The following is a 17458-nucleotide window of genomic DNA, read 5'->3' on the forward strand; positions in this document are numbered from 1 at the left end:
ACCTGTGGCAATTCCCAACCTGAAATCTCACCCCTCTTCGGGACAGTTTGTAGTCATTTCTACAGCAATCAATGCTGATGTAGAATACCAAGGCTGCATCACCAGAGGACAAGAAAGCAATAAATGAAGATGAACTTTTGAAAACAGGAAGATCTGTATTAAAAATCCTAAAAGTAATCAAGAAAACTTCAAAATATCTACTATGGAAACTAAATTATTCCATCAATTATCAACTGCTCTGAAATACACACCGCACAGGCACTTCTTGAGGGCTCTATTCATTTTCTCCCATAGGCAAGATATTGTTCCCTTGCAAAATCTCTACCTTCTAGTTGTCTTTTCTTGTTGATCCAAGGGAACCTCAATAATCTCTCTATGGGCTTTTGTGCCCCCTCAATTTCAATTACTGTTTGCTTTTAATATTTCAGACGATCCTTTGTCTTTTCATAACAACTATGATTTACAAGGACTGTTTTTGTTCCACTACAACTAAAACTTTAAACACACACACACACACGACATTCAAAGCTTATGGGTTTGATAGCAACTGAAACTCTGACAAATGTTGCAGGACAGAGATAAAGACAAGGTTATGTAATGAAAGTATTACATAGGCGCAAAAGAAACAGTTACAGTTCCTGTGAAAATAGTCTTGAATTTTCTGATTTGTGCTATTAAAATATCTTCCATCAAGTTAAAACCAAAGTTACGTCACTTGCATTTTTCTTCTAAACGGTTCTAGGTATTCCGTAAAATCAACTTTTTCCAAATAAAAATCACTAATTTAACTACACTTGATGTCGCATCACTGCCTTCACTAAGCTTGAGTGTATACTGACTTCATTATGTATCTGCATATTCTTCTAATACCATTTACCACAACTATGTTTGTTGTGGGTATCAAGCAATGCAGAATCAACAGCCTGGAGCAATTAGCCATATTTCAGAGATAATGTAGAGCCACTTTCCCATTGTTCAGTGGGTATATAGTTTGTTGCTTTTCTAATGAGTTATGTTTTAAGTTTATTTTGCTAGGCCTTCAGAGGCATGGACTTTCCTAGAAATAAATTTAAAATTCATCCTATCCAACAATCAATTCTAAAACAAAGCTGTTTATCTTGTTTAGTTTGGCTGTTTTAATACAATATCCATATCCATTCTTGAGTATTATGCCAATATACAGTAAATTTATCTAAGACCTTTTTTGTATGATGAAACTAGAGTCCTATCATTTAATTATTTTTGACAGTTCTTTCACAGATAGGAGACAGTGAATTATAACCTCTGTGTACTTGCCCTTAACATGTCTTGGGGTGGTGAGATTAGATACATGAATCTTCTAGACATGTCAGACAACAGGAAAAAAAAAAATCAAACTGACAGAGCACTTAAGTGATAGTTTAGTACTTCTTCAAGGTGAATGATTTTTGTGTATGTACTACCGGACCCTAAAGTTGATTTTAAGAGTCCATTCTAGCTCTCATAATAGAATTTTTAATAAATTCTATTGGAGTAAGCATAAATTGTTTCTTGTTTATCAGATTAAACTTCTTCTAAATTCAGCTCAATTTTACAGCAGTTTTTCAATCAATATAGCAACATACATATTCTGACAGTCTAGATTCACACATACACCATTCTCCTCATTCCCGCAGAGTAGCTTCTGGAAGGTTTCAACAGATTATAACTTTCTCCCAGGAGTTTCATGCAGAACACAGTGTGGCAATGTTTTCTTCCCACAACATTTATTGCTCTTCAAGATTTCAACTTAAATTGTCAGATACAAAATGGTGTCTAATGGTAATGTGCCACATATTTTTAAAAATAGACCGGAATATAGCATTCAATGCCCCTCATATGCCTTAGAGTATTTCAGCATGTCACTTTAAGGTACCTTCAAGCTTTTGTAGTTTGTGAAGTCCAGTCCCTCGCCATCAATGAGAGATGTCCCATCAGTCTGTTGAGGTGTGGTAGGACTCTTCCTCAACCCATACTGAGTGGTTCCATAAAGGTTACCTTTAATATTATCTTCTGTTTTGTAGCATATAGAATACTGAACACGTTTCAGAACCACTGAATATTAGGAGAGGAACAGAACCATGCCTGCCTTATTCGACGCAGTTTTCCTACTCTACTACCGACAAGAGAGCATTAAAATAAGGGAGAGGTCTAATTATGTTATAATACACTTGGCAAAATACTACTTATTTTTAGGTGTTAAAGGAACAAACAGCATGGCACCAGCTTCAAGAGGGGCTTTCATTTTAAAGACAGCCTCTACGAACACAATACACGCGTGTTTAAACATAAGATAACAAAGGACACCTGAAATCAACACACTGTCTTATATTCAAATAGTGTCCTTAAAAGAAAAGCAGTTGCCATCTTGGAAGACCTTGTGTAGCAAGGATTCATGGCTCCCAAGATGGTCTCACTTTTAAAGTGATAGTGCTATATGCATGTGTACATAGAAGGCCCAGATCCTTAGTCCACTGGAATCACTGGAAATCTTTCCATTGACTTTGATGGGCTTTGATCAGTCCCATACACTAACACAGACTGGGAGAAACTATTTTAAATTCTATCCTTCAATAAATGTTTACAGAGCGTAGGTGCTGAAAGCAGTACAGAAATCAGGTCATTCTTAGCACAGTAGCTAAAATGGGGACACAGTTGCTGTGAGAATCCCATGCAGAAATAACTTGGTGTCTCTAAAAAGAGTTATTTAAATTGTGGCTTGAAGATTCAGGGCAATTAAAAAAAAAAAAGAAGCACACCACTCACCTCTCCAGCTTTTTCTCAATAATGGGCACATCTAATCCCATAGCTTGCTTCGTGATTCGCAGCATCTCTGCAATACACTGAAGGGTGTCTGAAATCCAGTTAGCAGACTGTCAGATTCCCTTAAATATAAACTTTTTAAAATCCCATGTTTTAGCAAATCTAATTTTAGAGGCTGTTTGTCAATTAATTAAACGTGTTAAATCTCTCTATTTTTTTAAACTTATACCCCAAAAGTTGTGATTTCCTGATGTAAAGCTCAAAGTGGGAGTAGACTATTCTCTTCCCTTCCCATGTCCTGGTACTGATGGGTTAGAAAAACATTCAGAAAGGAATTTTTACTGTAACTACTCAATTTGGGGAGAGAGAAGGAAGGGGAGACAGTATATGGATTATACTGACAGAATGATGTTTATTTTAATTCTCTTTGACATCAAATTTGGAGGTACGGGTAGGAAGTAAGATTTTTCTGCTGATAAGTGTTCTGTTAACCAAGTTAAACAAAATACCAAGGACTTTAGTCATGGATTACACTGACTTAATCCATACTCATCAGCATCAGTGACTTTGTTAAACATTCATCCTACCCTAAACATGAATAGCAGAACAAACTCGGACAGCCATTGTCCAGACCCTAGAAGGAAGATTGCTGTTTTAAGCTAACCAAATCTGAATTTACCCTGTCGTTTTTTAGTAAGTTAGGTGGCATCACAATTTAGTATCCAAACAGTGAGCCACTGTAAGACACATTCTCTTTCCACCTGTAAAATGGGAATATAATTAAACTTACCCTCCTTTGTAAAGTGGTCTGAGATCGATAGGTTAAAAGGGTTATATAAAAGATAAGCTTTAGTATATTGAACATGATCATGTGTTATTGCAAAATGTATATTTGTTACCTTTTCCATCTTCTTCAGGGTTGCGCACCACAGCTCTGAGAGTATGAAAATAGCCACTTGTTTCATTGTATTTATAATGCAACCTCATACAAGAGAACTTGGGCTTTCCAAAAAGGGTGGGTTCAGGACCTGAGAAATAAGCCAGACATACACATTTTTGGGAGGGTGAGGAGCGTTCTTTCATGAAATAGTGGAACAAATATTGCAAAATTGTCAGCATATATAATAAATATCCATTAGCTACTCTATCTCTGGGATATAAAGAGGAGAATTTGGTTCTACAACAAACAACTTCTAAAACATCTGTGCAAATCTCTATAGAAAACCTGCTGCTTTTTCATCATTCTACCAGAAAAATTATTCCAGATAATATCTTCACCTAGAACCAAATTCTCTTCTTACTATCCATTAGCTGCTCTATCTCTAGGACAAATACTAGCGAGAATGAAAAGGAAGAGAAAGAAACTTAACCCTATCCCAAGTCACTCAGCAAAAACAAGCATTTTAAGAATACAAGTCTCTGGTTCCAGTAAGAATGTAAGATATTTTAACGTATTGCATTGTGGTTCATCAACAATAAACCCTGCCTTTGAAAAGATGTGGCTAAAACAAAGCCATTTTATCCAGAGTTCTAATTAAACCTGGCAAATACTGAGTCTCAACCCAAACCATCGCACTCTGCAGATCCACATTTTACAACAGGCTCTGGAAAAAGTTCTTTGAGATGTGCATATTATATGAGCCTGTGAAAGCTCACAGAAATTACAGTATATGCTCATATAAAGAATGGAAACTCAGAATCAACAGAAATTAACATCCCCATGAAGAATGAGATTGCTGGCCAGGTCACTGGTACAAAAGAACATTCATATATCTCCTTCACATCGTGTATCTGCCTCCACATTGAAGATGAAGTGATAAAATGACAATAAGCAGAAAGGCACAACAGAGGACTTAATTAAACAAAGGTGACTGAATCTATCCTACTACACAATGGGATTTCATTCTCTCCAGGGGAACTACAATATAAAAAGACCTTCCTTTTCAATACTTGAGAGCCTCAGCAACTACGGTGGAAATACAGGTAACACTTAGGCTAGTGGCATCCATAACTAGAAACTCTGGATTCCCTCCTTTAGACATTACTTCCTTTAGCAGCCAACTTAATTCTCATATCACTGTTTACTTGGCGTTATAATCTGGCTAACTCTTAACTAGAGACAGGGATTACATTTTCAGCCAACAATGAAAAGATGAATTGATTATATTATGTTTAGAGTTCAAAAAATAGATTTTCTTCTCTATGGAGCACAGTTTTGAAAGATGTCCAATTGTGAGCAGTCCCTACTAATTACAAAAAATGCATTTAAAGAGTTTCTACCATTTTGAAAGAAAACTAAATTATTTTAACAATATTCCCCAATTAAGTAGAAGGAATCTCTCTTGAACTGTTAAAAGAAAAGGCGTACTTGTGGCACCTTAGAGACTAACAAATTTATTAGAGCATACGCTTTCGTGAGCTACAGCTCACTTCATTGAATTGTTGAAATCTTTCAAAAACAGAAGAGACTTTTTGAAAAGCAACCATTGTATCTCTGCTATTTACCACAGGCCTTATGAAAAAGAATACAAGAGCACAAACGTGAACCTGAAAACTCTGCAGAAAGGCATCTAATCAAGCAGTCCTCTCAAAACAGGCCATGACACCTTTGAAACTTTTCAGAATGTGATGCAACTGACCACAGAACATATTTTTCAGAGTAACAGCCATGTTAGTCTGTATTCGCAAAAAGAAAAGGAGTACTTGTGGCACTTTAGAGACTAACCAATTTATTTGAGCATGAGCTTTCGTGAGCTACAGCTCACTTCATCGGATGCGATGAAGTGAGCTGTAGCTCACGAAAGCTCATGCTCAAATAAATTGGTTAGTCTCTAAAGTGCCACAAGTACTCCTTTTCTTTTTGAGAACATATTTTGTTTTTGATTTGGTTCAGACATCTAATTGCTGTAATAACTTGACAAAATTAAGCCAATACTTAAATTTGTTTAAAAGTTTCTTTAAAAACCATGTACTCAAAAATGATTCCCTTACTACTATGCATTATTATGTGACCTAACTGGAAATGGAGAGAGGTATACCCTGGAATTGACCATTATTGTAAACTCAGAGGAATCTGAAATGTGTTCTCAGAGAATACTGGGTATGGGACATAGAGGTTATGATCTGAAACCCTGACCAGCACTGGAGACATTGCCATTTTCCTTTTCAAATAGTACTGCAAGTAACCTGACAGAATCCAAGGTGGGCAAAGGGAAGAGAAAAACTACTTAATGCATGCTCAGTCCGGTTATACACCACCAGCGAGACGGCAAACTTCTGCTAGAGTCCTAACTACATGGAAGTTTTTAAAACCATCTGACAGATATTGCAACTGCATGCATTATCGGTGGTGACCATTTTGTGTTAAACGTACTAATGGTTTATGTAACACTGTGGAACAGGGATTACAGAATCATAAAAATGGAGGGCCAGAAGGAACCTCAAGAGTTCATCTAGTTCAGGCCCCTGCACTCAAGACAAGATGAAGTAATAAGACCATTCCTAACACGTGTTTGTCCAACCTGTTCTTAAAATCCTCCTTTGATAGAGATTCTATTCCAGGAGAAGCTTATTCCAGAGCTTAACTATCCTTATAATTAGAATTTTTTTCCCCTAATATCTAACCTAGATCTCCCTTGCTGCAGATTAAGTCCATTACTTTTTGTTCTATCTTCAACGGACATGGAGAACAATTGGTCATAGTCTTCTTTATAACAGCCCTTAACATATCTGAAGACAATTATTAAGTACCCTCTCAGTTTTCTTTTCTCAAGTCTAAACATGTCCAGTTTTTTTTAACCTTTCCTCATAAGTCTAGTTTTCTAAACATCTTATCATTTTTGTTGCCCTCCTCTGGACTCTCTTTTCAACTTGTCCACACCTTTCCTAAAGTGTGGTGCCCAGAACTGGACACAGTACTCCAGCAGAGGCCTCAGCAATGCTGAATGGAGCGGAACAATTACCTCCTGTGTCCAACATACAACACTCCTATCAATAATCTCCAGAATGTAGTTCACAACTGCATCACACCGCCAATTCATTCACTTTGTGATCTATAACAACCCACAGATCCATTTCAGCAGTATTACCACCTAGCTAGTTATTCCTATTTGTAGCTGTGCATTTGATTTTTCCTTCCTAAGTGAAGTACTTTGCGCTTGTCATTATTGAATTTCATCTTGTTAATTTCAGATCAATTCTCCAAATTTGTCCAGATCATCTTGAATTCTAATCCTGTCCTCTAAAGTGTTTGCAACCCCATCCAGCTTGGTGTTATCCAAAAATTTTATAAGCATACTCTCCACTCCATTATCCAAGACATTAATGTGAAACTGGCTTGTTAGGGACTTCACAGTGAAGGCAGGGAGTTGTACAGCCTTAAAACCCCCAAATCAGAAGGGAGCAAGACAAGGGCCCCTACCCAGAGACAAGTGATGACTGGAGACCTGACTGGGCACTTCTGGAGAAGACCACAGGAAGGAGTGGCGGGGGGGGGGGGGCGCGCAGAGGAATATATAGATGCAATTACCCTGAAACTGTGACTCCCATCTATAGATACCTACTGTACAGTGAGGAAATAGCCTTTGTACTCATAGCATGGTTTGGCAACAATTGTGGAACTCTACTTAAGATAGTACCTTCAAGGAACAGGGATAGCATGTAATGAAGCGCAGTGTCATTCAATCTTACCTATTTCTATTTTCTCCAAGGCTTCGAGGCTTAGTCTTTGATACTGATTTACTTTGTCAACTTCATCATCATAACTAGACAGAGAAAACAGTTAATGTCCGAAGTTAGATCTCTATTTACTCACAGCTAAAAACCAATTATTGTGTAGCACAAAGCTGTCAAAAGTAAAGTGATTCTGCATATAAATAGGGTATGTTTATTAACAGAATACAGCACATGAAGAATGAAGAAAAAAACAGTGACTTACTACGCCACATAGTAGGAAGAGTTCGAAAGCAGCAACAGAACATCCACATCTTTGTGAGTAGCATCGATGAGGCTACAAAACAAGTAGGCAAATATACACAATTGTTTAGTGATACAGCTGTAACTGATAGGCATTTTGCAGACATTATGTTTTAGACAGAAAAAGACATGACCACAATACCAAAATAAAAAAGGAATTCAAGTAATTATAACTGTGAATGGTCTAGATTTAATTACTGCATAATGTGTTGTGTGTTTATATCTGTCCATGTTACAGTTTTCAATAAAAATACACCAGCACAATGCAAATATAATTTTGAAGAGCAAAATTTTCTGTGAGGTATATAAATAAAGCGCAACAATAACACCAAGCCAAATTTGCCTGGCTGAAGCTACAAATGAGGTTGGGTAGGATCATGCAACTGGGCTTGGGGAAGAGGCAATGTTCATTCCCACCTGAAGGTGTTGGACATTTCTAAGAATTGGAATAAAGGGATATTGGAGTAAAGGGATATGAAGCTTTCACCTTGAGGTCAGCAGTAAGTCACGTACACATATTTATTAATGTTAGACTGCTGTTTCTTAATTGTTCTTTTAAACAAAGCTATGACAGTCCAAAGTTAATTTCTTTTGTAGACTCAGCTCAGTTCCTAGGGGATCGTTATTTACAGGGGGGAAAAAAAAGTTTCATAACTGAATTGACTCTTCCCTGACAGTCTCAGAGGCTAAAGGTTAACCTGGCAGGAGAGACAACCACTGTTTTATCTTTATAGGTCACCTCACCTGAACAAGTTTGAGGCACATTGGCATAATGGAAGTCTGCACTCTTATTGCCCCTGTGTGCCCGCTCTGTGGTTAACAAGAGGACACCGGGCTTTCACAAATCTTAAATTCACTTAATCAGATATGGCTCCATTACACTGCAAGTTATAGGTATGCAGCATACCTCAGCTTGAAAGCAATGAGGGTAACATACCTACTCTCAATGTCCACAAATGGCTGAGAAGTCTCTTTATGGTACCCACCACACTTAAAAGTTGAAGAGACTAAGAATGGCTGCATGGCCAGGTGATGTTTCCCAGAACTAGTTATATTACGCACCCATTTTTAGGGTACTTAAGAGAATACATTTAAGAAATCTTCACCACATTAATCCTCTCCTGCATTCAGAACAAATCACATTTTAAAGTGATTTATAGGACACATTACCCAAGGACATAGTCACTTTCTGTAAAAGCCTTCATTTGCAACATGCTTAGAGTATGGATGTATCAACTATCAAAGCTATAAATACATTTAAGTAATTCAGCATATTTTATCTAATAATTGTGAAAAACTCCATGTTGGCAGATGACCAACAGAAAATCAATCAATTGTAATCTTGTTCTACACACCTTGGGTCACAATCAATAAGTGCCCATCCACCATGGAATTTTTCATCATCTGGTAAGAGTAGTTTCATGTAACTTTGCAATAGCTGGCTGATCAGTTCCTGATGGCTTCTCAGTGTCTCCTTGTGCAGTGCTTCATGTTCTTTCTCTTTTGTAAATATGGAATAAAGATCCTCAGTCACAGGGATACCTTGCATCAAATCTAGACAGCAAATATAGGAGATAAATATAAGGAACTGACAAATATAAGTGAGATAAATAACTAGGGAGATACATACAGAAGCAGTCTCTCAACACCTTAGTGTACGGCTTTGAATAAGCTTTATGCTCCGAAACTTGGGGGTCTACAATACAGTAGAACCCTTATTTTATAAGCTAATTGGGGACTGAGGAGTTCATAAATTTAAGAAGTTCATAAAGTTGAATATCTTAAAATTACAGGAGGCAGAGTGTATGACACTTTCTTCTTGTCCTCCAAACCACTGCAAAATGATTTCCAATGTACTGAAGGCATCAGAATGTGAAGGGATATTGACTTGTTCTTTACAGACATCACTTAAGTTATGTAATCCCCCCCCCCACTGAAAAAACTGGTTTGTATAACTGGTTGTTCGTAAGATTGGTATGTATAAAAATCAAAGTTATTCTGTATGGTGGATTTGAAGAACTGTCACTCAACATCTCCTAACTATATGCTTGTCTTAATATTATACAATGAAGTATCAACAAGACTATTTTGCTCAGAAAAATTTAGCTATAACCATTTCTTAAAAAACAAATAATTACTGGAAACAGTTTCCAAGAAGAAAGTTTTTTCTAATTATATTGTATAACTAAGATAAACGGATAAAGTCGAACTGTTGGTGCATCTTAAGTTACCTAGACAAAATGAGGTTATGGCCATATAATCCTACTGAGTGAACAGGCATCTACTACAATGCACTTAAGCCATGTTGCATAAAGTGTAAGTCACATACAGACTGTGGTAACATATACTTGCTTACCCTTTTGAAAGCATGAGTCACAAGACAAGATATTTTCCACAAATATTCACAAAAGTAGACAAATAAGCAATAATTCAGCTGAAAATATATTTATACTTTCCCCTTACCTATGACTGCTTGCCTATAAGCATCCCTGAAGCGATTCAAGTAGTATCTATTTGCAGAATTGACTCCATCTTTCATTACTCCTGCCAGTTTCCTTTCGCCAGTTCTTGTGAAGTCACCCTGTTACACAGAAACACTCCTTTGAACACTCCTTTGAACACTTAATTAGCCAAAGTGTGTGGCATTTAAACAACAACCCTCTCAGTTCTCAAAAAGCCGTTTTGGAGGTTAGTGTACATACTGAATAACTCAATGAGTGAAATTTCAGGGAATTAAATTTAAGTTGCTATTCTGCATATACAAAATAAAGCTATATTAAGAATAATAGAAAGAGTATTTCCTTTACCTGCGAAACATAAAAATAGATTTACAAATATAGTTTAAGGAATCTTTTAATCTGGAGAACCTTAAAAAATGCTGTTGACAACCAGGTCCATAGCGTTTTAACATAAATTACACCTACCAAGAAATCATTTCTATCAATTCATAGAATAAATGTCTCAGGGACACAAGTTCAAAGTAAAATGAATCAAGGTCACACTTAGATTGCATGGATTGTACATGCACAACAATAAGAGAGACTAAAGAAAGAAATCAATAGTCTGAATATCTATCCTATCTGTTAATATTAGGATAGGTCACGTAGGATTTTTTTTTTTAATTAAGATCAATAAAGGCATCACTATTCTTCAGACTAGTTTGACATGCATCACTCTCCATCACTGGAGATTTTTAAGAGCAGGTTACACAAACACCTGTCAGGTATGGTCTAGATAATACTTAGTCCTGCCATGAGTGAAGGGGAGTGGACTAGATGACCTCTCCAGGTCCCTTCCAGTCCTATGATTCTTGAATTCTTTTTTGGGGCATTGCAAAGGAGGCTTAGAATCTTTTGGCTTCTATTATTAATATGAGCCAAGCACCATGCACGGAGGCACAATAAGCTCCCTTTAAGTCAGTCATCTACATCCAAATAGCTGCCCTCATAATCATGATCCTCAGTAAGCAGTCGAGTTGTGTAGGCACAGTAGGGCCTGCAGCATCAGGAGTCAAAATTCTTTAGAGTAAAGAGTTTTGCCAGATCTCCTAGATCTTACTTCATGAGAGGATCCTAGCAGAAAATTGCCCTGATATTCAGAGCTGCTGGGCACCCACGAAGCCAACAGGAACTACTGGTGCGCAGCACCTCTGAAAATCAGGTCAGTTATCTTTAAAGAAAAATATGTTTCAAGAGTATTTAATTTTTAGAACCTTAAAAAATGTATCCATTGGAAGATTGCTCAAGTTGGTTTCTAGGTAAATAACTTGACTGTCAAAATACAAGCATCTTTGTGTAAACTAACTGAAAACAAACCAATCTTTGTGCTTCAATCTAGTTGCTTGACAGGCACAAATTAAAGATACGATGGAGAGAAAAAATAAAATAAATAGTTTATTCAATGAAGGCTCTAGTCAGGCAGCCTTATTAATTTGTTAAGTGACTACGAAGTGCTGTAGCAGACAAAAACCATTCCTACCCTGAGGAGCGTACAATTACAAAAGATTGTCTAATAACAGTGCAATCTGCTGACAACATACAGGCCCCGCAACACCAAGGGCTGGGAGCACTGGAAAGATTTCCCCGGTGTTTGGGTGTATTGAGAGCAATTTGTTTTAGCTCCTTAATGATCCCTTGTAAAAATAAATGGAGCAGCCTCTACTAGAGGAAAGGGTCACAGCTATGAGAAGTACAGAACCCTCAATTCTAGTCTTGGCAGGTAAAAAGCATTTAAAGTTCACCTACAACATTAAAAAACAAATACTTGTATGGATTATTTTTCCATTATTTAATGATAGCTGGTTGATTTTTCTCACCATAGCTAAAAAGGCAGACTCATCTGCTATCTACCAAATTCTTCAACACGTATTTTGAAATACTATGTATGTATTCTGCTGAAATACTCAAAAGGTTGTTAAAACAGATCTCCAGTTTCAATATTAATTCAATTCTTACACTTTTCTTCTCTTTAAAACAGAGTCAAGCTATTTAACACCAAAAGTGTCATGTACTGAAGAATGCTGGCAACTTAGGCAAAACTAGACATTCACTCCTTGGGTCCAAGAAGTGTTTCTCCAATTGTCTAATGTCATTCTTTAGAAATCCCCCAAGAGTCCACAGGTCTCTACGAATTGTACAGAAGGAATCAAACTTCAGCTGATTTTACTGTGTCATTTTTATGTGCATCTTTTAAAAGCAATAAACTAAATGACTCCTACTGCATATTGCATAATAATTCAGATCACAAAACTTAAGGTACTCATTATACAAATGTTTTTGTTTCGCTGGTTTGGAGAGGGGTTATTTTTTGGGGTTTGTTTCGTTTTTGTTTGTGTCTTTTCTTTTTCCTTTTTTTTTTTTTTTTTTTTTTACCTTTAAAGCTGCTGTTCCAGCATACTGTCTGCTTATCGAATCTCCATTGTTTGCCCACATTATCTGGTAGATTCTGTTGCATTTCATTGGCAAAGGCTGTTCTGGTGGCATCACACCCAACTTTTTCAGCTGGAATTTGACACATTTATTAGTGGATAAGGTCAAAGTGACATTCATTCTTAAACTATATAAATTCAATAAAGAAAAAGGTAATATGATACACATCATTTTAGTAATAACACCATTTACTAAATTTTCTTAGTTATTGCATTTTACAAATCAGAACAAAAAGAATCATTAGGTTATACTGTAAAAACAAACCAACATCCTTAATTTTTAGGATTTATCTTTAAATATTTGAAGATATCAAATATATTTTTTTTTTTTTTAGTTTCGGTGTCTACAAAGGTGACATTTCTTTGAGCACAAAAAACTACCAGATTTATTTTTTAGTGATCTAAGCAGAGAAAACTCCTAATTTTTACCCCTATCAGCCACCCAAAGGTCATGTTTTTGTTTTTCTTCCTCTGAGCATGCCATGAGGAAAGCCAAAAGGCACAAAGGAGAAAGACCACTTCTATATAGAGGTCTTACACTGAACCAAAGGAACAGCTGACTGGAATGATGTAATGGTCTCAAGTTGCAGTGGGGGAGGTTTAGGTTGGATATTAGGAAAAACTTTTTCACTAGGAGGGTGGTGAAACACTGGAATGCGTTACCTAGGGAGGTGGTAGAATCTCCTTCCTTAGAAGTTTTTAAGGTCAGACTTGACAAAGCCCTGGCTGGGATGATTTAATTGGGGATCGGTCCAGTCCTGCTTTGAGCAGGGGGTTGGACTAGATCATAGAATCATAGAATATCAGGGTTGGAAGAGACCCCAGAAGGTCATCTAGTCCAACCCCCTGCTCAAAGCAGGACCAATTCCCAGTTAAATCATCCCAGCCAGGGCTTTGTCAAGCCTGACCTTAAAAACCTCTAAGGAAGGAGATTCTACCACCTCCCTAGGTAACGCATTCCAGTGTTTCACCACCCTCTTAGTGAAAAAGTTTTTCCTAATATCCAATCTAAACCTCCCCCACTGCAACTTGAGACCATTACTCCTCGTTCTGTCATCTGCTACCATTGAGAACAGTCTAGAGCCATCCTCTTTGGAACCCCCTTTCAGGTAGTTGAAAGCAGCTATCAAATCCCCCCTCATTCTTCTCTTCTGCAGGCTAAACAAGCCCAGCTCCCTCAGCCTCTCCTCATAACTCATGTGTTCCAGTCCCCTAATCATTTTTGTTGCCCTTCGCTGGACTCTCTCCAATTTATCCACATCCTTCTTGAAGTGTGGGGCCCAAAACTGGACACAGTACTCCAGATGAGGCCTCACCAATGTCGAATAGAGGGGAACGATCACGTCCCTTGATCTGCTCGCTATGCCCCTACTTATACATCCCAAAATGCCATTGGCCTTCTTGGCAACAAGGGCACACTGCTGACTCATATCCAGCTTCTCGTCCACTGTCACCCGTAGGTCCTTTTCTGCAGAACTGCTGCCTAGCCATTCGGTCCCTAGTCTGTAGCTGTGCATTGGGTTCTTCCGTCCTAAGTGCAGGACCCTGCACTTATCCTTATTGAAGCTCATCAGATTCCTTTTGGCCCAATCTTCCAATTGGTCTAGGTCCTTCTGTATCCTATCCCTCCCCTCCAGCGTATCTACCACTCCTCCCAGTTTAGTATCATCCGCAAATTTGCTGAGAGTGCAATCCACACCATCCTCCAGATCATTTATGAAGATATTGAATAAAACCGGCCCCAGGACCGACCCTTGGGGCACTCCATTTGATACCGGCTGCCAACTAGACATGGAGCCATTGATCACTACCCGTTGAGCCCGACAATTTAGCCAGCTTTCTACCCACCTTATAGTGCATTCATCCAGCCCATACTTCCTTAACTTGCTGACAAGAATACTATGGGAGACCGTGTCAAAAGCTTTGCTAAAGTCAAGAAACAATACATCCACTGCTTTCCCTTCATCCACAGAACCAGTAATCTCATCATAAAAGGCGATTAGATTAGTCAGGCATGACCTTCCCTTGGTGAATCCATGCTGGCTGTTCCTGATCACTTTCCTCTCATGCAAGTGCTTCAGGATTGATTCTTTGAGGACCTGCTCCATGATTTTTCCAGGGACTGAGGTGAGGCTGACTGGCCTGTAGTTCCCAGGATCTTCCTTCTTCCCTTTTTTAAAGATTGGCACTACATTAGCCTTTTTCCAGTCATCCGGGACTTCCCCGGTTCGCCACGAGTTTTCAAAGATAATGGCCAGTGGCTCTGCAATCACAGCCGCCAATTCCTTCAGCACTCTCGGATGCAACTCGTCCGGCCCCATGGACTTGTGCACGTCCAGCTTTTCTAAATAGTCCCTAACCGCCTCTATCTCCACAGAGGGCTGGAAGGAGAGGAAACCGCCTCTATCTCAGGAGGGCTGGACCTCCTGAGGTCCCTTCCAACCCTGATATTCTATGATTCTATGAATACTGCTAACCCAATGGAATTAGCGGGTGCCACATGGAAAAGAAATGCATTTGTTGAGCAATGTGGAAGCTACTGACCTAGCATTAATGAGAAAGTAAGGAACTAGAAAGGCAAAAAAAAACAAAGAAGCAAGCTTTAAGATTTCAAGCTAGTTGGTTAAAGATGGTCTCAGAGAGGAGCTGTTTTTCAGCCCAGTACCCATTAAGATAGCTCTGGTACTGGTGAGGATTTTGTTTGAGGCCATTTTCTGACATTCTGAAGAAAAGAATAGTTACTCACTTACTTGTAACTTGTTCTTTGAGAAGCATGCATATGTCCATTACACTCTGTGCGCGTATGTCTTGTGCGCTAGTGTCAGAGTTTTCCCTAGTGATACCCACAGGCCTCTGATGCCTGAATCTTAAGCTCCTCATGCTTGAAGAGGAGTATAAAACGTGGAAATGCCCTGTCCTTCCTTCAGTTCCTTCACACCAGACCCCATGTTGGGGAAGGAGGGTGAGTTATGTAATGGACATATGCAACACACCGCAAAGAGCAATGGTTACAAAAGGTGAGTAACGGCATATATCCATTACACTAGGGGACTTCCAAGCAGTTTCCAACAGAGGTGGGGCTAGGCATCTTATCAGAAGAGGAACTGATTTCCCTACATTAGAATCTTCCTTTACTGCAGCAATCACGTAATGTCTAGACTATAAACCACGTTGCTGCTCTGCAAATGTCCACAATTGGGACATTACTCACAAATGCTGTGGCAGCTTTATCTGAAGGGAAGCTTTAACTTGGGTACCAACCTGACTGTTTTATATTAGCAAGAGAAACGAAAATCGTGACAAATCCAAGGAGAAAGTGTGGCAGGCTGTACAGCAGTATACTGTTTAATTAGCTACAGGGTGTTAAACTGTTGTAACAAGGGAAGAAGAAATAACTGATGGGACAACATTTTCAAATCTGGATGTCTGAAGTTGTGTTCCTAAATCCATGTCTGAAATAGAAGTGGCCTTATTTCAAAGTGCTTTGGGCACTCCTCATTCCCATTTATTAGCCTCATCAGTGATACCACTTTCTTTTTTCAAATAGTTTTTAATAATCTGTTGAATAAAAACTGGTGTCACTGTCAGGTTAGAACAGTTTCAGATTACAGCCTGTAAGCGTACAAACTAGTGGCAAAATTTTGTTTCAGTTTTAAAATGAAACTTCACAGCACACAAGCCTCATAAAACTGACAACTGAAAAGCAGTCAGGCTTCAGAGGTGACATACAGGCGAACTGAGGGAAACTTTAATGAATAACAATCCCAGATATAGTATTCACTAATTAGTTATTACTGCCACGAGTTTAATTAATCTAAACATTTAAGACCACTAATTATACATCTGGGTTCCAAGATTAATTAATGCACTGAAATTTAAGCATCAGAATAGGTAAAAATCTGACTTGCAAAACCTCAGACAATCCCACTCCACCCAAAATCTTAAAAGCATGGACATAAGAAGTTAAGGGGAAAGATCTACACATTCCTTTTCCATCTGCATAATTGCTTACAACATTGTCAGTAACATATTCCATGAGAAATTCACTTTCATCTCCAACAGATACCAAAAAACATTACTGTATCCCAATTTTGTCAAACTTGTACTCTAATGCAAACCTTAATACTGATCTCATATTTTTATATCAGACATTCCATGCCTTTGAAAAGTTATTCTGCCTTAACATTACTGAGGATTCCCTCTATCAATTCAGTTTTCATCAAACCACCATGAACAATTCAAATAGCACTCAAAGTTCATATTCTATGTTTTGGTTTCTGCCATTTCATTGAGAGTTTTACAAAATAAAAAAAGCTTAAAGCTCCTGTTATAAATTTAATTCTAATGCTTAAAGCCTTAGCTATGGCTTTCCAATGGGCTTCACTGGGTTAAATCAAGTGTGATTTTTTACTTTAGACTATTTTCTTAGAGTCTAAATGCTAAAACACCATTTGTGGACAAGAAAAGAATTTGTATTAAAAACTCTTTATTGATTTGAGAAGTGTTATCAAATTTCCAGCATAAAGACAATGAGTCATATGCTCCTGGGAAATGTGACAAGTTTACAGGCAACTAGAGTTCTCCGAACACTGTGCTTCTGCGGGTCTGTATTGTATGAGTCATACCGTACTTAACAACCGTAGAACAATTCTAAAGTAGATTAACAATTCTACTTTAGAGGTAAGAGAAAAGGTAGAGAAAAGGTATATGCAAGCGATAATCACTGCCTATTCTACTTTAGAATTGTTAATCTACTTTGCGGTGGGACGGGGGGAC

General features: G+C 38.0%; 1 protein-coding gene across 1 annotated transcript in view; it reads right to left on the reverse strand.

Annotated features, from left to right (window-relative positions):
- Positions 1–17458, reverse strand: part of INPP5F (inositol polyphosphate-5-phosphatase F) — a 120739-nt gene that overhangs the window by 5749 nt on the left and 97532 nt on the right. The window contains exons 13-19 of the mRNA XM_084633828.1: positions 12627–12755; positions 10219–10336; positions 9111–9309; positions 7718–7789; positions 7471–7544; positions 3681–3809; positions 2785–2872 (exon numbers count right to left, since the gene is read on the reverse strand). Coding sequence (XP_084489954.1) covers positions 2785–2872; positions 3681–3809; positions 7471–7544; positions 7718–7789; positions 9111–9309; positions 10219–10336; positions 12627–12755 — 809 coding nt within the window. The remainder of the gene's footprint in view (positions 1–2784; positions 2873–3680; positions 3810–7470; positions 7545–7717; positions 7790–9110; positions 9310–10218; positions 10337–12626; positions 12756–17458) is intronic.

Source organism: Lepidochelys olivacea (genome assembly GCF_965140295.1).
Source record: "Lepidochelys olivacea isolate rLepOli2 genome assembly, chromosome: 7".
Taxonomy (NCBI): Eukaryota; Metazoa; Chordata; order Testudines; family Cheloniidae; genus Lepidochelys; species Lepidochelys olivacea.